The sequence below is a fragment of the Botrytis cinerea genome, chromosome 10 (assembly GCF_000143535.2).
Source record: "Botrytis cinerea B05.10 chromosome 10, complete sequence".
Taxonomy (NCBI): Eukaryota; Fungi; Ascomycota; class Leotiomycetes; order Helotiales; family Sclerotiniaceae; genus Botrytis; species Botrytis cinerea.
Genome location: NC_037319.1, coordinates 2,144,729 through 2,170,093, shown reverse-complemented (window position 1 = coordinate 2,170,093; position 25,365 = coordinate 2,144,729). Strand labels below are relative to the sequence as shown.

The window sequence follows — 25,365 nt, the reverse complement described above, 5'->3', positions numbered from 1 at the left end:
TCCAACTTCCCAGCCTACATAGGTCGGAAAGGTAAGGTTACAGATTTCTTGATCTATCATTTACTCCTATGCAACACACCGGAACTTCTCGGTTCAATCGACTTTTGGTTGCATTTTAATCAAATACCAGCTTGCAGCCAACCGACCTATTTTCTTTCCTTTTACCACGTTATTCATGGAAGAATTCGCCTGAATGAATGCAGGTGTTGGGTCAAGCTTTTCTTCTCGTGCTTCGGAGGAAATTCTAAAAATACCTACAGTCTCTCCCACACCTTGACTTTTCTTGCCCAAAAGAGCGAAGAAAAAAGAAATGTCGTAATTGTTGATTGATCGTTTTAGTGACCATGGGTTTTCAATAGTCAAATGCCAAGGTGTTGGAGGGAGATATCTGTACTAAAGTCTGCAGACTCCGTGCAGAGGTTCTTAGCATCGCCGTTGACAATACACGACTAGAAGATGGACGATGAAACACTTTCATGAGATGAGCCAAGGTAATGATAAATTGAATGTCTGAATACCTAGATAATCGAGTGTAGATAGAATCTTTGAGTTCAGTGATCCTTTAGCGCCTACGATAGATAGACAATCAGATACCTATGGAATTGGATATATCGCCTAATTATAACATCAACCAACTATCAACATCATCATCATCATCATCATCATCATCATCATCATCATCATCTACTCGTATTGTCTAGAGGCTTTGAGAGGAGAACCGTTTATCTTGCGGTTAATACCCAGATTCTTGTATCCAACGGACCTCTTCTTCGCATGGGGAGAGCTCGAGCCATTCACTGCGAACACATTACTGGTCTAGTTACATGCTCATGATTCTCTGGTCGATTGCAATTAGATGCAATACTTGGTGTTGACAATCCTTCATGTTATCCTCCATAGACCATAGATAGGTAGTTCTTCCGATTAAATCTCGTGGCGATCTGCTGGCCATCTCTTGTCATCGCAAGAAACATCAATAGTTGATCCTGCGTTAATCCACTTTCATCCGTACATGAACCATCTCTATCTATCGTCTGTGTTGGCCGGATGCATCCAGTCTAATCCACATGTAAGCTGAGCATGCCTCTGCAGCACACACACACACACACATGCTCGAATGTCAATATCGATAGCCATATTCAAAGTTCTGCTCCCCTAGGTACCTTTGGATGGAAGATGACAAGAAACGAGAAGCCGTAGACAATGGAATCAGGATGGTGCTGAGAAATATCAAGGAAATGGAAGGCCACCGTCGAATGATATGTTACATCGCATAAACCCAGCCTTTTATTCCAACAACGTCGAGCCGCCGCAATCCCAATTGATTCGTCTACCTTCACGCTTTAGAACGAAATCATCCTAAACCATTTTACTTCGCCCCCTTATCCCCTCCTGCCCTGGTCCCAATGGCTCCCAATTGATCCAAAGTTGCTTTACAAAGTTACCCCAGCTGCATCTCTAAACATCAAGTTGGCCCGGGTTGTGAGCATCAATGCTATTATTATCTTTTTTGGCTTCACACTGATTTTCTGGGAACGCTTCTGTATCATCCTCCACCTGGGCACCATACCAAAAACATATTCCGAATCGCGTTTTCATGCTCAGGTAATCAGTCTTGCTTGAACTCTGAAGGCGCTCAGGGCCACTCCTTGACTTTACCGGCAGCTGTCAGAAATTTAACTGGCAGATCAAAGCAGTGTGCACGACACTACGATACAGACCTACACGCAGAAGGAAATCGGCCCCACCAGCACAGCCAGGCCCGACCCTATTCATTCTTTGGATTCCGTTCGATTGTGTTTCATGAACATAATACAAATGCCCTTCCCGTTCAAACATAGCAATCGTTCAAAGCAGGCATTGAACGAACCTGCTATAGAAAGAGCGGCGGTCACTCCTTCAGCCTCGCACTCGCAACAATCCTTCTCATCTGGTTCTGGCGAGGGTAGGTCCACAACAATTCAACAACAATCCTCCACCACCACTACGGTTACCACGACACCATCTCAAACCTTTGAACAGCCCTACGAACCTCGCAATCTCGAAGCTGGATCTCGCGCATCTGCATATCATAATAATTCTGGGCCGTCTCCTTCCCGGGCTGTCTCAAATCAATATCAACAGCAGCAGATCTATCCACAAGAGCTCGAAGCTTCCCCCGCTTCCCCATCTCCACCTGGCTCATCCGTCGATGATTTAGTACTTGATACTCAACGGTTACAAAACCAGGGCCGCAGACATACAGCACACATACAGTCACCCGTGGCAGAACCTAAGAAGCGTAGTATTTTTGATCGTATGCGAGGGACAAATTCAAATCGCTCCTCTGAACAAAAGTACCCCCCAGTTGCTACCCAGGTTCCCTATAGCAACAACGCTGGTGGACTCGCGCGCAGGTTGTCTCGAAGACACGAGGGCCCTCCTGTAATACGAACTAGTCAACAAAGGAATTCGGTAGACCAACATCAAAGAGCAGATTGGCAACCGGTAGCTCAGAGTTCGAGATCCCATCTGCCATCGCCTCGAGAAACCCCCGAGGACGACGGGTTGGATCCTTATCTCATCACGAGTCCTGAAGGAAACACACCACAAAGCGCTCAGAGTTCTGTGAACGTGCATGGGAATCGACAGCCTCTAAACACAATTCGAGCTGTACAAGGCGATTCTGATTCACCCCTCTATTCAGCAGAGTCGCAGAACGACCCCCCTGATCAACAATTCCAGCAATCGCCTACTCCAGTTTATTATCAACAATCTCCTTCAGGTGCTAGTCAATACGAGTCACCCGAGAGTGTTCAGCAATACCATTACGAATTACCCGGTCAAGTTCATTCACAACAACAATTGAATAGCTTCCCAAGTTCCCCCAACAGCCAATACCCTCCGCAGGACTTCACCCCAGACAGCGCCTCTACACATCAACTCGATTCTTCTTTGATATACAGGGAAGACCAACGTCCCGGCTCGGTACAGTCTAACAATCAATCTCCGACAAGTATCCATCAGTCCAACAGGGCAGAATATCCAGAGCGAACAACTTCAATACAAGGGCCGATTCCAGGCTTATCTACAAATCGTCCTTTGTCGCAACACCTTTCCATGGCACCGCAATCCACTACAACACAACAAAATCGACGATCTGCAGACTCAAAGCAAACACTACAAACTCAAATGGCACAATCAGATGGGAGGGATCCTCCGGCATACCGCCAACAACCAGGTCCTAGTAATAACAATAGCCAAACACCAGCGACAAGTCCACTCCCTCCTCAAAATCAAGGTCCAAATTACAGAGGAGGCCCTCTACAGCGAGAACAGTACAATCCTTCTGGTGGTGGAGACCAAGGACGAAGCACACCACCACCACCGGCACCTGGAGACAGAGATGTAAATGAGGCATACAAAGAGCTACGTAAGTTTTTTGTTTTTGTTTTTTGAATTCATACTGATATGGTTCCTTGCTAAATTCCCGCAAGTGCAGAAATATAAAAAGGTCAAGGGATTGTATTTTGACAAGACAGCATCAGTGGAGCAATTGCAAGGACAGGTCGAGCAGTTGCAAAACACTTTAGCAAATCAACGTCTGTCCCAATCTCGCACATCCCTTGATGATGGCGAGTATCAATCACGATTTTTACGGTTAGATGGTGCTATCACCAATCTTGCTTTCAATATTCGCAAAGATTGGAGAACGGTACCTGCATGGCTTGCACAATCTGTCAATCGTGATGCGATGTCAATAGGAAAACAAGAGATGACAGCTGTTGGTAGAGCTTGTATCACAAGATTTCTTGTGGATGAAGTCTTCAACCGCAGTTTCCACCCAGGCTTGGAGAGTGAGCTTAGCTTGAGTTTGAAGAACATCGAACAAAACATTCGTCTATTCTCTCCTGCTATCAACAACCAAGAAGAATCCGACGCCCTGACTGCAAAGATTGTTCAGTGGAGACTGGCAACTTTAGATGGGCTGAAGGACCTGTTGAACTCTCCGGAAAGCGAAGAGTACAAGGACCAATTCTCGAAAATGGTCACTAGCAACTTGACGGCCAACTTAATCAACTATCTCCAAGAACCAGTACCGGGTGGTATTGAAGCAGCTGCGACAACTATCGTGGAACAAGCAGTGAGCATTGCAGCGAACATTCCTTTGGAGAGCAGAGATGTTGTAATCATGTACCCGATGCCAAACGACTTGGTTCAACGCCAATATATGAAGATCGAAGCTGGTATTCCTGCATTGGAACATCCAGGCGCAGAAACTAATAGTTTTGATTCAAGCAGTGTGGGAAGTCATGACAAGGACGAAAGCTCGAAAGAGGAGCAGAAGGGACATGGAAAGCTGATGAAGGAGAAGAGTGGAAAGGGCCAGGGCATGTTATCAGCTATGATGGGAAGCGGTGGTAGCGGCGGAGCGGCGGGAAAGAAAATGAGCATCAGTAGCCAAGGTGGGCAAGAATCAAGTGAGAAAATCAAGAGTGAAGACGGGATTCACAAAGTACGCTTTGCTGGATTCATGGGCATTGATATCAGGGGAAGACAGGTGCTGTGTCAGGCTCCGGTTTGGACGATGGGGTAGATGGTGAGATTATATTTTGACTATAATGATTGGACGACTGGATGATGGGATGAATTGGGAGGATGTGTAAGTAAGACAATATCTTTTAGGGTTGGTATAGATGACCCTAATTTTGACCATGTCTATGAGATTATGAACATAATACCACTTTGATACCATTAGGGAGTCATAAAATTTCACGTTTTGATTATTGTTCGTCCTTTTTGAGTAGCTCATAGGGAAGTATACAGAATGATGATGTTTCTATGAGAGTTTCTGTGTATGTTTTGGGAGCATATTTGTATTGGTCGATGAGACTCAGGTTGAACGAGACTGCACTTTGAGTGAATCATTATAGCAATTTCTATGATTTACAAATTGACATCTCAAGAGATATTCCCAAATCCATTTTGCAACGTTCCGTCAGTCCGTACACCTACTGGCAGCCCAATCATCAGCCAGATGTTGAGAATAAGTGGCTATATGACGCGCCTACAGGCCAACCACATAGTATGGGGATATATTTGCCCTATAGGAACCTCCCCTCAATCTTATTGTGGGTGGCCCCAGTGTTGCGATAACAGACGTGCATCTTCAGACCATCAACTCACTGGATACACTGAAGAAAGCCGAGACTGGTCATCCACGCACTAAAAGGTCACTAGTGCTTCTTTTACGTGGAATATCACGTAGTCACTATATTCAGTAAGCTGTGCAGTCTGGTAATCACTTTCAGCGCTGGATAATGGCACCAAAGGTGGGGGAGCTCCCTTGTACAACTGCATTCATGTAAAAATGCTACGAAAACACACCTCGTCTTCTTCGTCCCTTCATTTTCCTCTCTTAATGCATATTACATAAAAGCTGGTGTAGCTCCTCCTCTGTGCCTTTTGCAAGTTGCAAAGACAATTGTTCCTTCTTTCGGAAACACTTACCCTTCCAGTGAGTTTCACAGACTGGGGATTTCCGCGATCCGTTACACGTCCTTGGGCAGGTACGTCGTAGCTCATCATACGATCATGACGGACCTCAATTATGGCCTTTTTACTTTTCTCCCGGCTGTCGCGGGTGTTGCAGCACATCTAGGATATTTCATCCATGGCGAACATCATATGCAATCGCTCCAATGGCTCTTGACCGCCATCTTCTCCCCGCTGGTGCTCTTCCTCGCGCTCCTCAAGTTTGATGTTGCGTCTTCATATGTGACGGCGCTGAAACTTACGGCGGTCATCCTCACTTCGTTCTTTGCATCTTTGACAGGAAGCATCCTTGCCTATCGCATATTTTTCCACCCGCTACGCCACTTCCCAGGACCGTTTGCAGCAAAATGCTCAAAGTTGACCCATGTGGCGAGATTGCTGGAGAAGAGTGATAATTACCTGCAAGTGCACATGTTACATGAGAAGTATGGGGATATTGTGAGGTTAGTTTTGCCTTGAGATGATTTTTTTTTCTCGGGTCATGCTAATGAGAGATGGTGAAGAATTGGTCCTAACGAACTGTCTATCATCAAACCGGAAGCTGTGAAAGCTATGATTGGGCCAGGATCGAAATGTACCAAGACTGCTTGGTATGATGGTTCGTATCCTGATTCCCTCGCGTTTCTTCCTAGATGAGGAAACACTAATTCTCTGATTGGAATACAGTCGCGGGACTTCCCCATACAACTATGCATTTAGAACGAGATCGCGTAAAGCATGATAAGAGAAGAAAAGTTTGGGATCGTGGATTTAGTGCAAAGGGTATGGAATTCTCATGGGAGATGGTCGTTTAAGATTGTTACTTATATGCATACAGCGCTGCGCAACTATGAGGGTCGAGTCACGAGATATGCAGACGAATTGGTTTCTCAGATTGATTCTTTCGGAGGAAAAGCGATTAATGCAACGCACTGGTTTAAGGCTTATGCTTTTGATGTTATAGGAGATTTGGCGTTTGGAAAATCGTTTGACATGTTGCAAACTGGAGAACAGGTTGTCTCTTCCCCACGTTTGTGTACATGTTTGTTTGGTCTGACTAGCGCAGCATTTTGCACTCAAAATTTTACAAGAAGGCATGGAGCCGTTAGGATTTCTCACGCCCGTTCCTTGGGTCTTTCCTATCCTCATTAATATCCCTGGTGCAATGGATGGTTTCAACAGGTTTATTAGCTATTGTGCTGAACATATTGATATTCGACGAGCAGTGAGTGGATTCTTTTTCCTTCCGCTTCAGAACGTCCACTGACAATTGCCAACATAGAATGAGCCAAGTGTACCAGATATCATGACGTGGCTAATCGACGCCGAAGAGAATGATCCAGATCCAATCCATAGAGACACCAGGTTTGCACATCCAATCCATTTGTCGAATCGCACAATCTGACAGTTTTGACAACTCACCAGTTGGCTGCATGGCGACTCCCGTCTCGCAATTATAGCCGGTAGCGATACCACATCCGCAACTCTCACCTATCTCTTCTATCACCTCTGTCTCGAACCCCATCATGTTACCAAACTGAGAGAAGAGCTCGAACCAATCTTTACCCCGGGCTCCCCAAACGAATGTAGAGATATACAAGATGCGCCGTATCTGAATGCCGCTATTAACGAGACGCTTCGCTTGCACCCTCCTGTTCCCAGTGGCTTGTTGAGACAAACTCCCGCAGAAGGTCTTACGATTGATGGGACTTATATCCCGGGTAATGTAGTCATGTCGGCTCCTTCTTGGACAATGGGTCGTTGTATGTCTTTTTTTTCTTCTCCTCTCCTCTCCTCTCCTCTCCTCTTCAAAAACTAACCCCCACCCAGTAGAAACTAGCTACCCTTCTCCTCACACCTTCCTCCCCACCCGCTGGTTCCCCTCCCCCCCCCACACACAGTACCTCCTGGATAAATCGGCATTTACCCCTTTCAGCGCGGGAAACTACTCGTGTATTGGGAAACAACTCGCGCTGATGGAGTTGCGAGCGGTGATTGCGCGGTTGGTGATGGGGTTTGATGTTGAGTTTGCGGAGGGCGAGAGGGGCGAGAAATTGTTGGGCAGGGAATTGGGTTTGGGTGGGGGAGAGCAGGATACGAAAGAGGTTTTTACGTTGGATTTGGGGGAGTTGAGGATAAGGTTTCAGAAGAGGAAATAAGAAATCGAAGCTGATTCGAGGGTATGGTATGGTATGGTATGGTATGGTATGGATGTAGAGAGTCGAGAAGATGAGGTGTAGATTGTATATATATGGAGAGCTTAGTATGCAATAAGTTATTCTATGATTCTTGGCGGAAGATTTCCTGACGTCACTAATTTATTCTGCTGATGGGACTTGAATATTGGAATTTCTTTTCTCCTCTCATCTGCTCGGGACATGATTTCGATATAGTCAAAATAGATGTTTGTTTTTCCTGATATGATTAACATACTAATGCATCCGCATCCCAAGCTTTGAATAATATTCACACATATATATAATTAGGAAGTATGGGTTTGTTATTCATATATAGAATGCATATATATGAGGAAGTTATTCAATCAATAAATTTTAATGTAATGTGTTAAAATAGTAACTATCTCATTCTATCCTATCCCATCCCATCCAATACCAACCCCCCAAAATCCAAACAACACACTTTCCCCCATAATTACCCCCAACAAAAGCGAGCTCAAACAACTCCCGAATTCTCATTACATTCCCCTACCCTGGGTTTCTTTTTCTTCCTCCTTCTTTCTTCGCGAGAAGTGAGCACACGGCTATTGTTGGATTTGTTTTTCATCACAGTGTATATGATATCCATCCTTCCTTCCTTCCCCTTCTTGCTTCTCCTATCCTCTTTTTTCTGTGGCTGAAAAAAAAAAAAAAAAAAGTAAAACTACCAATGAAATCGCCATCAAGCTATTGAGGACCAATCTCTCATACCAAGTAATTGACCGATATAGATTATCCACCAGAAAAAAAAAAGGACCAAAAAGAAAAAGAAGGGAGAAAAGAAAATACCATTGCTCCTCTCGTACAATCGCCTCTTTTTTTGTGTGTATGTAAAGGAAGATTGACGGTCTAGGGAGATGTATTCTCAATGACATTTTTTCCTTTATCCTTTCTCTCTTTCGTATTTTATGTACTTTTTTTTATATCTATATATCCAACCCCCCTTCCCTCCCAATTTGAGATAAGAAACCTCTGAGAAGAAAACCAAGAGAAGAAAATAGATATTGCTCCTCTCGCAAACTCCTTTCCTTTTGGTGGAGAGCGAGGTGCGGTCTGTGGAGATGTATTCTCAATATTTCTTTTCTTTTCTTTGGTTGATTTTCTTTGCATGAGGAGTGCGAGTTTTCTTTCGAGTGGGGGCGTATAGAGGTAAGGGGAGAATGGAATATAAAGTATGTAGTGGGTAACCTGAGAGATTTGTTGCGAGTCGTCACTCGATGGGTATCGTATTTGATATTTATGCTTTTTTTTTGCCTCCGAGTTGAGGTTAGTTTTTCGATGGGCGTGGATGGGCTTCAAGAGTGGCAGGCAGGTGATGAGGTGTTGATTGTGTGGAGGTTGGTATATAGCATCGGCGAGATAAATATTCTTTGGTCAAAAATTGATCGGACTGGCGATGAAGATCCGAAGTTGATAAACGATAATTAAAATGAAGGCAACATAATCAAATTTGTGGTAGTGACTGTGTTATATCCCGATCCGGATTCGAGATACATGTTGAATAAAATTGAGTGATATCGCGAGGTATTGATCCGTCGCAAATCTTGAGCAGATTCCAGTTGTCCATCCTCACACACAACCTGAGTGATCTGTATATTTTCCTTTGTTGAGACCAGATCATAATGTGTGCTTTTGAGATCTCATGCTTATAGTGCTGTCTCTGTGCGACGCAGTGTTGGTGGTCGGAAGGTGCGTGGAGCCAGTGTCCTCATTTCAATATTTTGAATTTGTTTCCGACTCCTTGATGTGAAGGTGAATGGGCGTAGAGCGATGATGCAACACAACGCCTGTACGGGAGAAAAAATGCGTAAGCATTCATTCATATGACGTGCCCTATATTGACCATCCAAACTCCACGGTCAAAGAGACCCGAGATTCTGTTGATCGAAGAACCGAGACATGGTAGAAATTAAATGACTTTGAGATAAGAATCTTACTAGGGATCCAAATAATCGACCTCCCCATCAAAAAGTCTCATCACCACATCCAGCATAGCAGGACAAAGATCAATATCGCAACTCACATCCTCGTCATCTTCTTCGCCCCCAAAGAGTCGACGTTGCATCTTCCCCAATTCTTCCTCTTCCCTCCCCTTCGCTTCCCTCACCATTGTTTGTCTCTCCATCTCCAATTGTCGCATGTTCTGTTTGATCGCCAAATGTTCTAGCTCAGCTGCTTGTCTGGCCTTCCATCTCATCCAACTTTGATCGAAGCTTTGTCTTAGTATTGGAGAGGGCCCACTGCCGGGTCTATGATTTGGAATATAGAAGTCAGAGTCTCGAGCTTCGAGAATGCCTTCGTTGAGATCGGTGGCGAGGGCAGATTTGCGGGAGATGGTGCGACGGGCGCGTGAACCTGGCCGCTCGCGACGTCGGTTTTGTCGATGGTGGATGGGAGGAGTGGAGTCTGAAGTATGAGGTAGGGGAGGGGAGGAGGAAGAAGAAGAAGAAGAGGATAATTTTGTTGTGACCATTGCGAAAATGAAAGTGAAAGTGTTACTTTGGGGTTGAGTGGAGATTTGGAGTATAGAAGTTTTGTTGTGTAGATGCTATGCAAAGGTAACAACAATATCCCAAAACCAAGAGGTAGAGTAGAGTAAAGTAGAGTAGAGTAAGCCCCAAAGGATAGACAGAGCACCAGAGATCGAATTAACGATAAGAAAGTAAAAAAGATGAAGTGAAAGCGGAAGATATTCTACTTATACCCCCTTTCTCAATAATCCTGAGAGTCACAATACCCGAAAGAAAATAATAGTCACCACTCGATGACTCGAATCGATCTTTCTCCATGTCACCATATCATGTGCTTATTGTACCCGAATCGTTTTTTTCTTCACACCACGATCCCAATTTGATCCGTTGTTCGGAGTCGTTGCGCTCATTCATTCCAAATCACTTCCCAGGAGAAAGGGCAGTGACTCACAGTCGGCCGGCGTGGCAGTGTCATCCATCATAAACAAGGATCCCTTGGTAGTTTCAAGGTGACATCCGAAAACGAGGCAAAAGATCTGAAGCATGTGTGGGAGATTTGCCTTGATTGGTTTCTCTGGTGTATATCAAATACCTGTGGCAACCGTTTGTTTGTTTTGTTGCATATCTGAAGTATGGTCCCGTTAATGTTTGTGTTGTGGTTGAAGGAAGTCCTGCCCTGCCTCCTGCTCCAATTTTTGGGTGCTGCCGACGGTGGTGTGGCTAGTGTCCGGGGTGAGAGTGGCGAAGTTCTTAGCGTGACGCATTGAAGAAAACGGGAGAAACCCGATAGAAAAAGAACAATGTACCTTTTCAACGTCCAACAGCCTACAGGATGTTTCAACCTCGCCTCATTCGTACATCTTTACCAAGTTGCAATGGGAATCCCGATATTCTGGATATCCCCAGTCTAGGCCGAGCATTAGGTCGCAGCTACGACGGAGCATCGAAGATTACGCACGTGTATCCTATACGAGTACGAATGCCGAGATGTGGACATGTTTCTAGGCAGGATGGAGTATCGTCAGTGTGTTGAAGGCAGACAGCACGGATTTAGCTATTTAACGGAGTAAAATGTCCAGAAACGATAAGTATTGTTTCGGACTTTTGATTCCATTCAAACTCATTCAATGGAGGCGTAAGAGAAGTTACCTGGAGTGTGACTCAATCTCTATACTTCGTAACCTTATATCTCCAGGCAAGATGTGCGAGTACTATGGAGATTGAGGATATAAGATAGAAACCTATCGACAAGATTGAATAATCAATTCATCATGTGATGATTATAGTTGCATCCATTTAAAGATGCGAGACAAGCTTAGGCAGGTTATATGGAGGTCAGAAATTGGATAGGCCAGCCAAAATATGGCTGAAAAAATAAAGATGTCATTAAGCGATGATACAACTTTATTCTATCCAAGAGGCGAGATGACTGTAGGCAGCATAACGAGTAATCATCCGAGTCCCGACTCCTTCTCAAGGGATGAGTCCCCGAATCATTTAGACAATATCATTTCTTAAACCCTCTCCAGGACTTTCACTGGGCATCAGAAGTATCTGCTGCGAAGAGTGCCTTCCACGGACTAGACAATTTCTTGAATCTAGGCTCGCCGGGGTTATAAATCTCATGTGGGTGTAAGTTCTTGGCTGGTCCGTATGTAAATATTTGAATGGTTTGCTCCTGCCGTCGTAAATTCTCAATATGCAATAAGACAGGACTTTTCGAATATCAAGTAAAGGAGCAGCTTTCCGGCTATCTCTCTGAAGAGCTCGGCGAGAGTAACTAGTGGTGGTGAGATATCTAGTTGTACACATGATTTCGTGTGTAAAGATAGCCCTACTTAGCTGATCGAAGATATAAGTGTCACACTTTAACAGGATAAAATTCGATGGTGTAGAAGTGCCTCATATATGTACTCGAGCCATTTATTGTATCAGAACTCTTATTATTCATCTCCAACCATTAAGCTGGCTCGCCATTCAATGTGAACGAGTGATTGGTCCACATCAGAAACCCGAGCGTTTGGCATGCGCTGCTGTCTGTAACGTCCAGCCTTTCAGCTACTCAGCCTATACACGTTGCCGAATAGCAACCGTCTGTGAGGAAAGCATTAGCTTCTTTGATTTCCAGAGATAGCAATACAAATAAGTGCCCAACCTTCAGAATTATAGAGATCATCACCAGCTGAATGCAACATCGCGCTTTAGAATTATTATTGGTACGGGTCAATGCAAGTATCCTTACCGCACCTACTCTTTTCAGCCGCGTGCTTACAAGCGCGTGGGGTTCGTGATTTCATAAACAAGAAATCCCCATCGCCTACTCACCATGAAAAGAATATCTAAATACTAACGATATGTTTTTAGCCCCCCCCCCCCCCCCCCCCCCTTCCTACGATGTCGACCAGTACCTTTCAGAACGCAGGCTATCGGTAGTTTTATCGCTCCTCGTCTATTCAGAACTTCTATCAAAAGATCTCTTCGGCAAACGAACATCAAATACGCTTCTCCGACGCCATCTCCATCCCCGCCACGATGGAAGGGTATCGCTGCAAAGTTATTCTCTCGTAGGATTATCATTGCGCCACTTGATATGGTCGCCCTTACAATGGAGAAATCAATCGTACATGGATCACTACTCATAAGTATCGCTACAGGAATTCCCATCATTTGGTTCATTTTTGTTTCGATTGACAAAGGTGTCGATGTGTTGTGGAAGCTGTGTAAATCTCCTTCGTCATGGAAAGTATTACTGGGAAAAGCTCTAGCCCTTGTGCCTGTTTTATGTTGGTACTATATCGACTCCTTCAAAATATTGCATTTAGTTGGTTCTTCGTCGCCATCGATAAGACTCGCTGCATACTTCTTTATTTTCGTGATTCTTCCCATTTCAATTTATACAATATTCGATGCGGCAAGAGAAAATCCTTCCTTCATATCCAAAATACCCAGCGCGCCTTAGGAAAAGTCTAGAAAATCCTTCATCATATCAACACGACCTTTTGCCACAAGGATACACACGATTGATCTCCATCAATCCTGGGAAATCCAACAGCCCGATTGTGTTGAATATGAAGAGTTTGTAGATTTCACCCACGCGACTACAAAGACTGGATTCCTGAGAGTTATATCTCCCGCTACAAGGCGTTGTCATATACCCGGATTGAAGATGAAGACGAAAATAAGGATAAGGTAGGTCACCCTTACGTCACCTCTGGCAATTTGGTTGTATTGCCAGTACTCTCAACAACATATAATTCGAGTTAGTACTCACCGAGCCTGACATCAAAACAAAATTAAAAAAGTGTTTAGCAAGTGCCAAGACAATTAAGAAACAAGCTTTAAGAGAACTATATCGGCTAATATGTTACAGACCAGCGATGTTAGATGGCAAACCCTTCTATATCACATCTGACCTCCCTTCTACACTTCTTGCTACTCAATATAATAATACCATCTTGCGATTTTGGATAAATAAAACTTGTATTAATTTTATTAAAAAAAAAAAGAGTACCGAAAAAGAGTAGCAACTAAAAATCATATATATCAAATTTACAAATATACCACTAATGCATGTATCTGGCTTGGAAATGATAATAAATCTATCAATATATGTATGAGAGTAGTATTTGTATTTTACCGTTTTACAAAGTTAAAACAAATGCGTGGGAGAAGGAATTCAAAGCTTGAGGGTGACTGGGATATTGTGTATTCCACCATATAGGATATGGTTAAATGGCGATTTATATTTGAGGAACTTAGAAATATTATCTCTAGAAAGAGAGATGGGATTTCGTAATTGAGATAGTAGGAGAAAGATATCTCAAGGAGAGCAAGAAGGAATCTATTGTACCAAAAATCGACTGGCACACTAGATCTGAATATACTGGGCGCCGTTATATAAAATTTCCAGAGATCAATTACAAACAATCGATTCAAAAAGTGTACATCAACACAACAAACTACATATTGAGGCAAGATGATAACTTGGATGTTCTTTGAATGGCGAACACACACATGCGAAGTCGATAAATGAAAAGCAATGGCTGCTGTAGGTTCCAGACTTTACGGCACCCCTACTAGGATTAGGAGAGCTGAAAATTTCTTATTGAAAGTTACTACTATTGGATATATCGTATAAAAGGTTATCTTAAGAGGTCATTCATATTGAAGATGAGAAGTTGCTGGTTTATAAACATGTGCTTGGGCGAAATTAGGAAGCTGATTAGAGTAGTAGGGAATAAAGGGCGGCGCGACAAAGAGCTAGAATATAAGAAGCAACAAATAGGTGAAAGAAAACACCCGCTTTATGGTCTGGAATTTCTGCCAATGAGTATTTGGGAAGACAGTGAAGGGCGCCAGGTACATGGGGCAGTGGGTGTTAAGAAGGGGGATTTGGTGGTTGTGGTTCCGAGTTCGCTGAGTCCGTTGATTCTGAGAAGACTGAAGGGTGCCCAGAGTGGTAAAAAAGGGAAAGAGTGTGAATGGCCTGAGTACAATATAGTTAGTTGGGACGGCCGATATACCGGAACTCGAATTTCACGATTTTGCGAAGAAAATGAGGTGGGATTTCCAGAAGATGGCTATAGTCTAGATGCATACTTGAGTGTAATATATAGCACTACTATATAAAGAAACACTGTCTGATACCTAAGAATAGCTTCAATATCTTATCTCGCCGCCGTTGTTTTGCCATCAATCTTTTCGGTCTTAGTATGTTGCAATAGAAATGGCTTACTTGACCAGAAAGACATTCTGAAAGATTTAAGCTCATGAAACTTTTCATTGCCTTTTCCTCTCCGCACTGCACAATTTTTGAGATCTGTAGGTCATAACACTAACTTTTGCTTCAACTCGCTCGAATCAATGCATGTTTCTTCTGCAAGAAGAATTCAACCGCTTAATTTTCGTATGGTCATGACAACCAAATTTCACGTCCTTTAATCCCCTTTCCATCCGATTTTATTGATAGTGCAATTAACTACTATCTCATTCGATACACCAGATACGTCATTCAGCTCATCTGTTGCCCCCAGCAACGCTTTAACCCACTTGTTTCATTTCGCGTGGTAACGTCCCACAAGAAGCAAAAGAGAGAAAAGAAAAAAAGAAAAAAAAAAACTGACGAACCACAAAAGCGGTTTTGGTAAGACCAGTGCTGGGGAGAGTGTTTCGGAGTTTCTGGAATTTGAATAATGATTATGATACTGGCGCCAGGAAAAAATGCACGATCTTGGATGCTGAATGACAGATGATTGGTAATGGTGGACAGAAAGCGAAAGAAAAGGATAAATTAGACAATTTCATCATCCTAGTGAGCGGATCGTCCCTTGTTCACTTCGACATATGCCGTGTGATGTTGTGACACTGTGACACTGTGACACTGTGACAATATGGGTTGGACCGCAGAGAGGGTCTTAACGGTACAAGTGCAGATGAAGAAGGGAATCTCGATTGACTTGGAATGATTGGATGGAATGAATTGGGAATTGGCGCTGCTCGGGTTCAATAGTTTGGTTGTGATTGAATGGAGACAAGTATTGTATTGGTTCCGTTGTATGGTGGGGTATACGGACCTGGTAGGACGAAAACGAAGTGACTCGTACGAGAGATTTATTGGACGGATGAGATGCTTCTTGGGGTGCGAAACGTGGTGGTGGTGGTTGCGGTGGTGGTCGTGGTGGTCGTGGTGGTCGTGGTGTTGTTTATTTGGCAAAGGGAGTGGAGATCATCTTGGAAGTTGTCGAGTGATATGGGTGAAGCATTCATTCATTCATTCATTCACGAGGGGACGGGTGACAAGGGGGGAGATATGAGATGACCGTAGCAAGCAATGGTTATCCCTACAGTAGTAACGTGCGAGCCAACAATGGATGGTATCGAGGCCATTTGATGTGACAACACGGAAACAAGGAAGATCCTGTTTATTTTCTATCTTCTGTGCTCTGCAGCACGTTTTTGGTGTGAGGGCGAGTGAAGGATGGGGTAGAAGAAGGGTGAGTCAGCAGGCAAGCATATAGCTCTTGCAACTTGGGTGAGGACTGTAACAAGGACAATATTGATATCAACATCAACATCAATATCAACATCAATCAAACTTGATCTCACATTGTATGCAGGTACAGCAAAGCAAAGCAAAGCAAAGCAAAGCAAAGCAAAGCAGAGGAAACTCATGATACGATTGTGAAATTGCTTCTTCATCCACACGCCCAACCATCTAACGTGAATTGATAAGGAAGCCAGACTCGAGAACTTATCGCCGTGCATTCGCCTACAGCCAGTACGTACCACCTTCCTATCCACCCTCCACCTCAGGAACCCTGGTGAAAGTATCAGTTTGACACACGGGAACTTTATTTTTTTTTTGACTTTTCTGTCTGTTCTGAATGAATGAAGGAAGAAGCCCTCGCGGATTACGACCCTTTCTCCCATTCTCCCATCCATACACATTAAAATTAACCATCCCATCCATCCCATCCATCCCACCCATCCCTTGTGAACTCTTTTTCCATTTGCTTTTGCTTTGGTGGAAATAATTAGGATCAGACAGGCAGACTGGCACACAGGCACACAGGCACACAGCCAGCCAGCCAGCCAGCCAGAGCGCGACCACAGGCTGAGATTAAGGAGATAATTTACTATTCATTTTGCAAATATTGGCCAATATCGGCGCAACTTTATATCGTTTGAACCCTTGGATGGATGGATGTATCTTAGTAAAGTGTCGAATGATTATTGCTTGCGAAGTGCTCTTTTCCCCGTTGGTCAACAGAAGCGTGGGAGCTCTGCTATATTTGCTTCTTGAGGGTTTGTTCACGGCGCAAATCCTGCACGAAAAAGGAAATCTTTGGAAAGCTGATGTCTTGCTCTACAGTCCCGTTACCCATGGCTTAATGACGATACGATCATCTTTTCGAGATACCCTCTGCGAATGCGACCTTAGACATTCACGAATCGAAGCGGCCGATTTTTAAAGGACCTGTACACATCGATCATCCAACAATAATTTACATCAAATACAATGGCTGATGATGGGCCACCACCTCCTCCTCCCCCTCATGGCACTCCGCCAAAATCATCCGGTCTGCCGCCGGGGAATTATGACATTTTTATCATTCCACCGCATGCGTCAGGTTCAGGATTTCTCTATTTACCGTCACTGCAACCAAATGTCAATAGTTTCGTAGCGGGGTTTGCCTCAGCGCTTGTGCTTGTCGCACTAACTTTCATATTAAAACCATTCATGGATACCATGAAAGGAGGTGGAGGGCCAGCAACCTTGATTCTTATGGTTGCAATTGGGTTGGGAGCTTGGGCACTAGGGCGGATGCAATCGAACGGTGAGACCAGGCCCGGACCAAGTCAAGGATCGGGTGCACCTCCGCATGGTGGATCATATTCAGGTGCCAATGATAACACATACTCCAATGGATCGACTTCAAGTGGTGGGCCACGAACTTCAGGAACTGGATTTTCACCTGGATCCACATCAGAGGGGGCTGGGGGTCCTCCACCTAATCCGCAGGCCGGATCTGGCGCAAGAAAAAGATCAAGTGAAGGTTGTGAAGAAACTCCTCCTCCTTCGCCTGATGCCGGTCCAGAGATGCCGGGCGCAACACCCAGGTACAGTCCTGGCACAACTCCTGGCGCAAACGATGACGCTCGATCGAAAGAAAATGCTTCGAGGACGGCGTGGGAAGAGGCTCGAGAAAGGACGAGAAGGAAGGAAGAGGAGAGAAGGAGGGTAGAGGCCGAGAAGAAGCGAAAGGAGGATTTGGAAAAGAGGTTGAGAGAGTTGCGAGCAAAGGAAGCTCTTGAGCGAGCTGCCCGCGAGAAAAAACAAAGGGACGAACGCGAAGCTAGGGAACAAAAGGAAAGAGAGGAACGAGAAGCCAAGGAACGAAAGGAAGCAGAGGAACGAGAAGCCAAGGAACGAAAGGAAGCAGAGGAACGGGAAGCCAAGGAACGAAGAGATAGGGAAGAGCTGGAAGCTCGGGAGAAGAGAGAACGAGCAGCGCGATGGAAGGAAAGAGAGGAACGTGAAAGGTTGGCAAAATTGGAGAGAGAAGATCAACAGGCTCGAGAGAGAAAGGCAAAGGAGGACCGCGAAACTCGAGAACGAATCAAAGCAGAAACAGCGCGAATCAGGGCAGAAGCAAGAGCAAACTACGATAGGAGACTTAAAGAAGAATTGGCTAAGAGGGAAGCTCTAAGGAAAGAAGAAGAAGCCAGGAGGGAAGTTTTAAGGAAGGAAGAGGAAGCCAGGAGGGAAGTTTTAAGGAAGGAAGAGGAGGCCATTAAGAGAGAGCAAGAAAAGTTACGACTAGAAGCTATTGCTAGAGTAGAAGCCGACAAGAAAGCCAGAGCAGACAAAGAAAGGGCAGAGGCGGAGGCAAAAGCAAAGGCGGAAAAGGCAGAGGCGGAGGCAAAAGCAAAGGCGGAAAAGGCAAGAGCTGCTGCGAAAGCATGGGCAGATGCTAAAGCCGCGGCAGCAGCAAAACGTGAGGCCAAAGCCAGAGAAGAGCGCGAGAAGGAAGTAGCGGCGCAAATACGTGAAGTCAAACTTAAGGAGGAGCGCGAGAAAGCAGCCGAAGTAGCAGCTCAAATCAGGGAGCTCAAACTCCAGCAAGAGCGTGAAAGGGCAGCCGAGGTAGAAGCGCAAATAAGAGAAGTCAAACTCCGGGAAGAACGTGAAAAGGCAGCCCTAGCCGCACTCGCAGCGGAACGGAGAAAACCGAATACTTATTCGAATGCTGGAGTGGGGGAGAGAATAAGCCCGTGGCCAAATGGAAAACCGCCCACAGCAACACCCGCTCCCCCCACTGCCAGCTCGATACCCCGACCTCAAGCACAATCCACCGCATCCAAGAAACCCCCGGTCTCAACTGCAAGAACGTATGCAGGTACCGACAAGGATTCCCAGTCCCACTCACCTTATGCACAATCGCCAAGGCCAACACGAAAAAAGTCACTCAGTTCCTTGTATTCCGAATCATCATACGCGGCCTCACAATCGACAAGTAGAACTACCCCACCTCCTTCGACACGAGGAGCATATAGCACCAAGGATCCGGACAAGATTGTTATCAAAGGTGTATTCGCATTCAATAACGCATTCCACAAAACCCCCACATCTCAACTTCTATCTGGTGTCGGTTCTGTTACCGACGGACTAATATTAAGAATCACAACAGAGGGTCTCTTCATTGATGATGATGTACGAGGCGTCGCTCAACGAGAGTGGGATGTCAAAGCATGGACAATGAAACTCGTAGAGGTATGGTGCCCATCTTTCAGACAAGCATCGCGTGTTCCTCCCGCTACCACAGCGTTTAAAAATCCCGTTCGACGCCTTTGGGGTCTCGATAAAGAATTGGCAGCAAGTGAAGAAGAAAAAGATACTCTTCTAGTTAGTATGCTGCAACTCTGTCGGGATAATTGTCGCGCTCGTGCCATTTCTAGTTCTTCCACTGGGCATTCTGCTAGTGGTTCTGTCTATTCTGCCAGCTCTTATGCTTCATCTGATACTAGATCGTCTGTTTCATCTGATTATGCTGATTCCATTGGGTCGTCTAATTCTCCTTATGGTGAGAAATCAAAGAGAACCACTAACCATAATGGCCAGACTGGTGAGAGTAGAACAGCCGGTCTGCATATTTTGAGGGCGAGCATTAGGGATCAAGAAGGCAAAAAGTATGTCTTTGTGGTTCAAGAAGGTGAGGCTTGGAAGGTAGCACTAGGATTGCAGAGGTTGAGGAGGGGAACTCAGGTGAGAAGTTTGGGTGTTAGTGGCATGAGTCCGAATGATGCAAAGGCTACACTGGATAACTTGGGATGGTTTTGAGAGTTGGGGGTGATGGGAAGATTTCAGAATCTCTGGAATACGCCATGGAATGTGGAGTTTGGAACGCGGAATCGTATCCCTCGGCGAAAAGGGATGCGAGGCGAATCATGAGTCCCGAAAGTCAAATCTAGCATTTACAACACAACGGAAGCATCAGCGATGGAGTTTTTTTTTTTTTTTTTTTTTGTCTTTTTGTTTAAGTTTTTGTGTTTGATACTACAGTATTTTCACTCATCTCAAGGAGTTTATGTGTTTGTTTGCGCACGGGAGCTGTCGAGTTTTAGTTGGAACTTTCTTGTGGGAATTTAGAATGGAATTGGGTATCAGTACCTCTTCAATTTTCTGAGGTGTTTGGTTAGAGAGCGTATTGTATGTATCTTGAATACCCGGTTCTGTGCTAAAGTTTGTGGTTTGAAGTATGTTTGTGTGGAATGTTTGGTAATGAAATGGGATGGGGAGAGGGGGAGGGGGAGGGGGAGGGGGAGGGGGAGAGGAAACGAATAGTGAGTGAGGGTAGTACTGGGATACCTAGGTAGTGATATACTTGATGGAATAAATAAATAACTCTTTGAAGATGTTTTCTTTGCTTGCTTGCTTGGTAATTGTTGTGAGATGTGAGGCTGATTTGATTTACTTTTTATTTATTGTATACCAAGTGAGGATAAGATATCTTATTAAACGAGATGATTAAGAGTCTATATTATAGTTATCTTATTTGTTGATTGGTTGAGTATAAGATATGATATAATAGAATAGAATAGAATAGAATAGAATAGAATAATTTCCAAACACTCAATTTCAATTATTAAATGTTAGATGTTGGATGTTAGATATTTTGTTATTGGGTTACGTACAGAGAGGTGGCATTTATGTGGATTTAGATTTTGTGTTTGACTAGGTATTGGATTTAGTTTAGCTTTCTCGGTTGGGAAGGGGAGGAAAGGGGAGGGAAAGGATGAGTTGAGTTGACTTGAGTTGACTTGACTTGAATTGGACTGGACTGGACTGAGCAGAATAGCGATGAATAAAGGTGAAGCGAGATAAAGCGAGGTGAGATGAGATGAGATGGGAGGGTATGAAATGAGATAGGAGGGTATGAGATGAGATGAGCAAAAAAAGGAAGAGTCCACCACATGTTTGAAAAGAATGGGTGATAGATAGATCGATTGTCAAAGTTGCGTTGGTTATGTTTAATCTAATTTCATTTCATTTCATTTCATTTCATTTATAAAAGATATCTATCTGAATCTGGATCTGAATCTGAATCAGGATCTGGATCTGAAAGAGTTGGATACGATATATATATATATATCTAGAGTTTGTGTCGAGTGTGTAGGGACGAGAATTAGATTAGAATTAGATGTTGAAAGAGAAAGAGAAAGAGAAAGAACTTCGTTATTAGCAAATAAGTTTTGAGTGTTTCGGACTTTCCGAGTAACAAGCATGTTATACGTTGGAAACGTAGAGTAGAGTAGAGTAGAGTAGAGTAAAGAGTAGGTAGGTAGGTATTTGACAATATCTGTATACCTAGGCTTTGTAGGATCTATCAAATAGCAACAGATACATCTTCACATCTTTACATCGTTCAGCTATGATGGGTATGCTACCAACACAGCTTGCACGTATGAAGAAACAACGGTATGATATTCCGTGCTATGGACGTTGGAATTCCCAAGTACTACATTATTAAACTATTCATATAATGACCAGCTCCCTCGATTAAATATATTAAAAGTACAATATACAAGTGTTCCCTGACATACCAATTTATCCCTATTCCTATGCGTCAAAGTAGCGAGCAAGTAGACCCATGAACTCCACGCTGATTCCCATTGTCAGATACCCATGTACATTTCGTGCCTTCCGTTTCGTACAATATGTATCACATCTAACGAATCTTTGCAATTCTCTTTTTTGCAATGTTGATCTTCCCCTTGACTCGATCAGCATCCTCATCCACCCTCTTCAACATCTCATTTTGCAATTCCAATTCTCCATGAATCGCCAAACCCATTTCTCGCTGTCTCCTCACAATCTTGCCAAGTTCTTCCACATCCATATCCTGATTCTGCATCAATTCCTTTTGTAATTGTAACACCCCCTCATTATCCAATTCTCTCGTTTTGTTCGTTTCAGGAATTGGCGCGCCAAGAACTCGTCCACTGGGTCGCGATACTCCCGGTCCAAATAATGCGTTTTTATCCGCTTGTGTCGCTGCCGCACCGCCATTTGCTGAACTCGAGCTGGCTTGATTCTTGACTGCCAATGTAACTGCCAATTTTTCCAAGCCCTCCTTTTCCACCTTTGCGCTACCCAAAAGATCTCTTCTCCTCCTCAATTCACCCGCGCCGACCCTTGCCTCTCCTCTCCCATTTTTCTCCCCTTCACCCATGACCCTCAAGCCTTCTTCCAAATCCTTAAGTAGTCCGCCAGCCTTGACCAAACACCTCTTCGCGTTCGCGCCCGCCTCGTATTGTCCCGCCGCCGTGTTCGCGCTGTCTCTCCTCCCCAAGAACAATCTCGCGTCATGCAGCTGCGCCTTCAATTCGCGATGAACATCCAACCACACCTGGGGATCCGCCATAACCTCCGCATTCCCACCCACACCTCTTTGGTTCGCAGCAATAAGTCCCTCTCTCGCGCTACTCAAACTTGCGTTTCCACTATTGCTAGGCAGGTTTAGGAATTGTCGCCAAATGCTTGTTTCTCTCCATCTTCGATCGGGATTTTCTGCGATGCTGCGGAGATAGGTTTCGAGACCGCGACGACGGTCTTCTGTCAATTCGGGAGAGTTGATCGTACTTTTGAACCATGTTTTCCCTGGGAGAGGAGCGGGAGGTGGACTGGAAACCTGGGCGCAGAGGGAAGAATGGAGGGTAACAAAATCGGAATAGCGTTTCTGGACGACGAAGGTTCGAAGAGGAAGACGGAGCGTAATGTTGTAGAGAGTATAGGGCTTCTCATTTGGAGCATTTGAGAGAATTGTGCTAGGTATCGAGAGTTCGAGCGGCGGTGCCATGATTGATTGATGCGATGTGATGTGGTTTGATGCGATGCGATGCGATACAGAAGATTGATTGTTGGTTATATTTTCTTTGTAGATACAAAAGAGACCGTGGTCACCGTTTGTTATGAGGTTGCCTCGTGAGCTTAGTATGTGCTGACCCTGTCCTGTGCAACAAGGATGACGCTTGATGCTTGATAGCGCAAAATGTCACTTGGCGATAAGAAATTAATTGTGATTGTGTGAGCTCTTTCTTGTTCTCATGATGGACAATCAAATTGGTATTATACGAAGAAAAAAAACTCTTGTGGGGTTTACATCTAATAATTAAACTCTTCTTCAGTAACCAGAGAACCCATTTGAGAATCATGTGAGATCTCAATATGCTCCAGAATTGGTCCAACGCATGCATCCTCCCGTAGCCCACGAATGCTACCAACCTGTGAGCGTTTGATCTTGTGCCTCGCACCCTCTCTGCTCGTTCATAATTCGTATCTCATAGCCTTCCTTGCTATAAACTCCCGCAGGTGAAAGAACCAACGAATTCATTTGCAGCTGCAAAAAATTCAAATCCCATTATAGTAAAGAGAATCTAGAATGTCTCTTCTTGGTCATCAACCTCCGCCTCTGCCGGTATTTCAAATCCATCTTCAGTCGAGTACAAGATAGTTTGAATGTGCTTGATTAAGCCGTCTTCCTGCTTCTCAATCTCGGGGTCCTCTTCGCAAGCTTGTTGAACCAGTAATTCAATGTCTCTGAGTTTGCTGAAGTAAAAGTCTCGTTCCCGTTCTAGCCCTGCAACTGTTTCCTTCAGAGTGTCGTTCTCTGCTTTTAGTGCTGCTGAAGCTGCACCACCGCCAACAGCTCCGACCTTGGCAACTCTTGCGCCGGTTGTTGTTGGTGTTACTCCTCTACGAGCTGCACCACTTCCGGCGGATGCTCTTGGAGCAGCAGATGGTGCAGCACCGGGTCCCCCAGCAGCACGTCGACGAGCTACTGCATCATATTCTCCCCCTGGAAAGTATTGATCCCAGTATCTCTTGGTCCATTGCAGAAATTCGAGGTTGTCTTGCATCTTGCATTTAATAAGTTGTTCGACATGAATATTTCGATCGACTTGATGGCGGGTAAAGGTGTCTGGATCGTTGTCAGTGGAAAAAGGTACATTCAGGGGAGGGTTTTCCGACTTTGAAGAACTTTGAAATTTTGTAGATATGCATATTCGGTATTGACATTGAACTTGACTTTTGACATCGGTACATCGAGAAAGATACTGTCGAAGACTTGGCACAACGCGGCACTGTGTTCATCATATATGTAAGTCGATAGTCTTATAGGGGGGAAGAAGACGAAGCTCCTTGTGCAAGTTAAAGGTGTACATACCCGGTGCCACATTGTTCAACTTTTGTAATATTGAGTTGTAGCAGGTTGTTAAGCCATGCTACGAGCTCTTGTCTGTATTTGCCTTGTTGTTAGAGACTGGGAATTCTTGTTGATAATGTATGCAGTCCAACGAACCTTGATTCTCCCATTCTCAAAAGAAGTTTTTCGGAAAGCAAAGTAAATCGACGGGCGAGTATGTCTTGATGGATAATCGAATAGACGTCAGTTGTGCCAGAAGACAATCGATGGCGCAAAAAAGATAAGATTTTTTTGGAAGAAAGTTATCGCGACCAACGAGATTCTTATTATTTAGGTTCCGTTGACACCTCTGTCTGTCGCCTTAGGTAACCAGAATTCTACAACAAACGAGAAACCACACGTGACCGATGACTGAGATGGAGGAAGGGGTGGATCCGAGTTTCCAGAACTATCTTCAAGTTTACCCAACTAGTTTTTCGACGTAAATTAAGATGTCTTATAAGATCTTGCTCCTGTAACTTCCGTTGCCAGGTTGGCGTTGAGTTTTTGATTCACAAAGAGAGCACATCATCCAAGTATGGCAGCAAATTTCCATGATTTCGACCACACAAGTGGAAATGTATTGGATTGCTTGCCCGTTTTCACTCGCTCTCACACTTATCCAGTTAGTTCATGGTATGCACGGTACATATATACCGATCAAGCCCTTGCTTGTATTGACTAAATACCAGTCGACACTCTGGGTTCCAAATTGAGATCAGACGATGCTTCATTGGGCGAAAGATACGGGGCGTGTCACTCGGGGAAGTCGGCGTTGTCGAGAAGGCCAAAGGCAATAGGGTTATCTTCACAATCTTGCAGAACAGCCACCTTTTGTACCTTGGATGGTATCTCTAGTAGGTGGTACGCTCCCAAGTATTGAGTTGTTTTCATCACCTGCACCTAAGCCGGCTCTCC

General features: G+C 44.4%; 6 protein-coding genes across 7 annotated transcripts; 3 read left to right on the top strand and 3 right to left on the bottom strand.

Moving 5' to 3' along the window:
* The first annotated feature begins 690 nt into the window (after nucleotides 1–690).
* BCIN_10g05690 (hypothetical protein) lies at nucleotides 691–4,931 on the top strand. The gene is made up of 2 exons (XM_024695705.1): nucleotides 691–3,412; nucleotides 3,477–4,931. The coding sequence occupies exons 1-2, from the start codon at nucleotides 1,819–1,821 to the stop codon at nucleotides 4,574–4,576; spliced, it is 2,694 nt and encodes an 897-aa protein (XP_024551499.1). The 5' UTR covers nucleotides 691–1,818; the 3' UTR covers nucleotides 4,577–4,931.
* A 472-nt stretch (nucleotides 4,932–5,403) lies between these two features.
* BCIN_10g05680 (hypothetical protein) lies at nucleotides 5,404–7,893 on the top strand. The gene is made up of 8 exons (XM_024695704.1): nucleotides 5,404–5,978; nucleotides 6,039–6,133; nucleotides 6,202–6,297; nucleotides 6,353–6,528; nucleotides 6,581–6,739; nucleotides 6,797–6,879; nucleotides 6,940–7,277; nucleotides 7,345–7,893. The coding sequence occupies exons 1-8, from the start codon at nucleotides 5,575–5,577 to the stop codon at nucleotides 7,671–7,673; spliced, it is 1,680 nt and encodes a 559-aa protein (XP_024551498.1). The 5' UTR covers nucleotides 5,404–5,574; the 3' UTR covers nucleotides 7,674–7,893.
* Nucleotides 7,894–8,040: 147 nt separating this feature from the next.
* Nucleotides 8,041–10,930, bottom strand: BCIN_10g05670 (hypothetical protein). Its single transcript, XM_024695703.1, has one exon. The coding sequence runs from the start codon at nucleotides 10,201–10,203 to the stop codon at nucleotides 9,667–9,669; it is 537 nt and encodes a 178-aa protein (XP_024551497.1). The 5' UTR covers nucleotides 10,204–10,930; the 3' UTR covers nucleotides 8,041–9,666.
* A 5,634-nt stretch (nucleotides 10,931–16,564) lies between these two features.
* Nucleotides 16,565–20,508, top strand: BCIN_10g05660 (hypothetical protein). Of its 2 annotated transcripts, XM_024695702.1 has the most exons (3): nucleotides 16,565–17,005; nucleotides 17,073–19,475; nucleotides 19,824–20,508. In XM_024695702.1, the coding sequence occupies exons 2-3, from the start codon at nucleotides 17,220–17,222 to the stop codon at nucleotides 20,040–20,042; spliced, it is 2,475 nt and encodes an 824-aa protein (XP_024551496.1). In that variant the 5' UTR covers nucleotides 16,565–17,005; nucleotides 17,073–17,219; the 3' UTR covers nucleotides 20,043–20,508. The 2 variants fall into 2 exon arrangements, with proteins under 2 accessions (XP_024551496.1, XP_001551409.1); XM_001551359.2 differs by having other exon boundaries at nucleotides 16,565–20,508.
* Nucleotides 20,509–21,667: 1,159 nt separating this feature from the next.
* On the bottom strand, nucleotides 21,668–23,222 carry Bcvam7. Its single transcript, XM_001551357.2, has one exon. The coding sequence runs from the start codon at nucleotides 23,059–23,061 to the stop codon at nucleotides 21,931–21,933; it is 1,131 nt and encodes a 376-aa protein (XP_001551407.1). The 5' UTR covers nucleotides 23,062–23,222; the 3' UTR covers nucleotides 21,668–21,930.
* A 39-nt stretch (nucleotides 23,223–23,261) lies between these two features.
* Bcbim1 lies at nucleotides 23,262–25,302 on the bottom strand. The gene is made up of 4 exons (XM_024695701.1): nucleotides 24,565–25,302; nucleotides 24,430–24,501; nucleotides 24,234–24,346; nucleotides 23,262–24,183 (listed from the first exon to the last, which is right to left on the bottom strand). Exons 1-4 carry the CDS (start codon nucleotides 24,576–24,578, stop codon nucleotides 23,639–23,641), a joined length of 744 nt encoding a protein of 247 aa, XP_024551495.1. The 5' UTR covers nucleotides 24,579–25,302; the 3' UTR covers nucleotides 23,262–23,638.
* Between the last annotated feature and the right edge of the window lie 63 nt (nucleotides 25,303–25,365).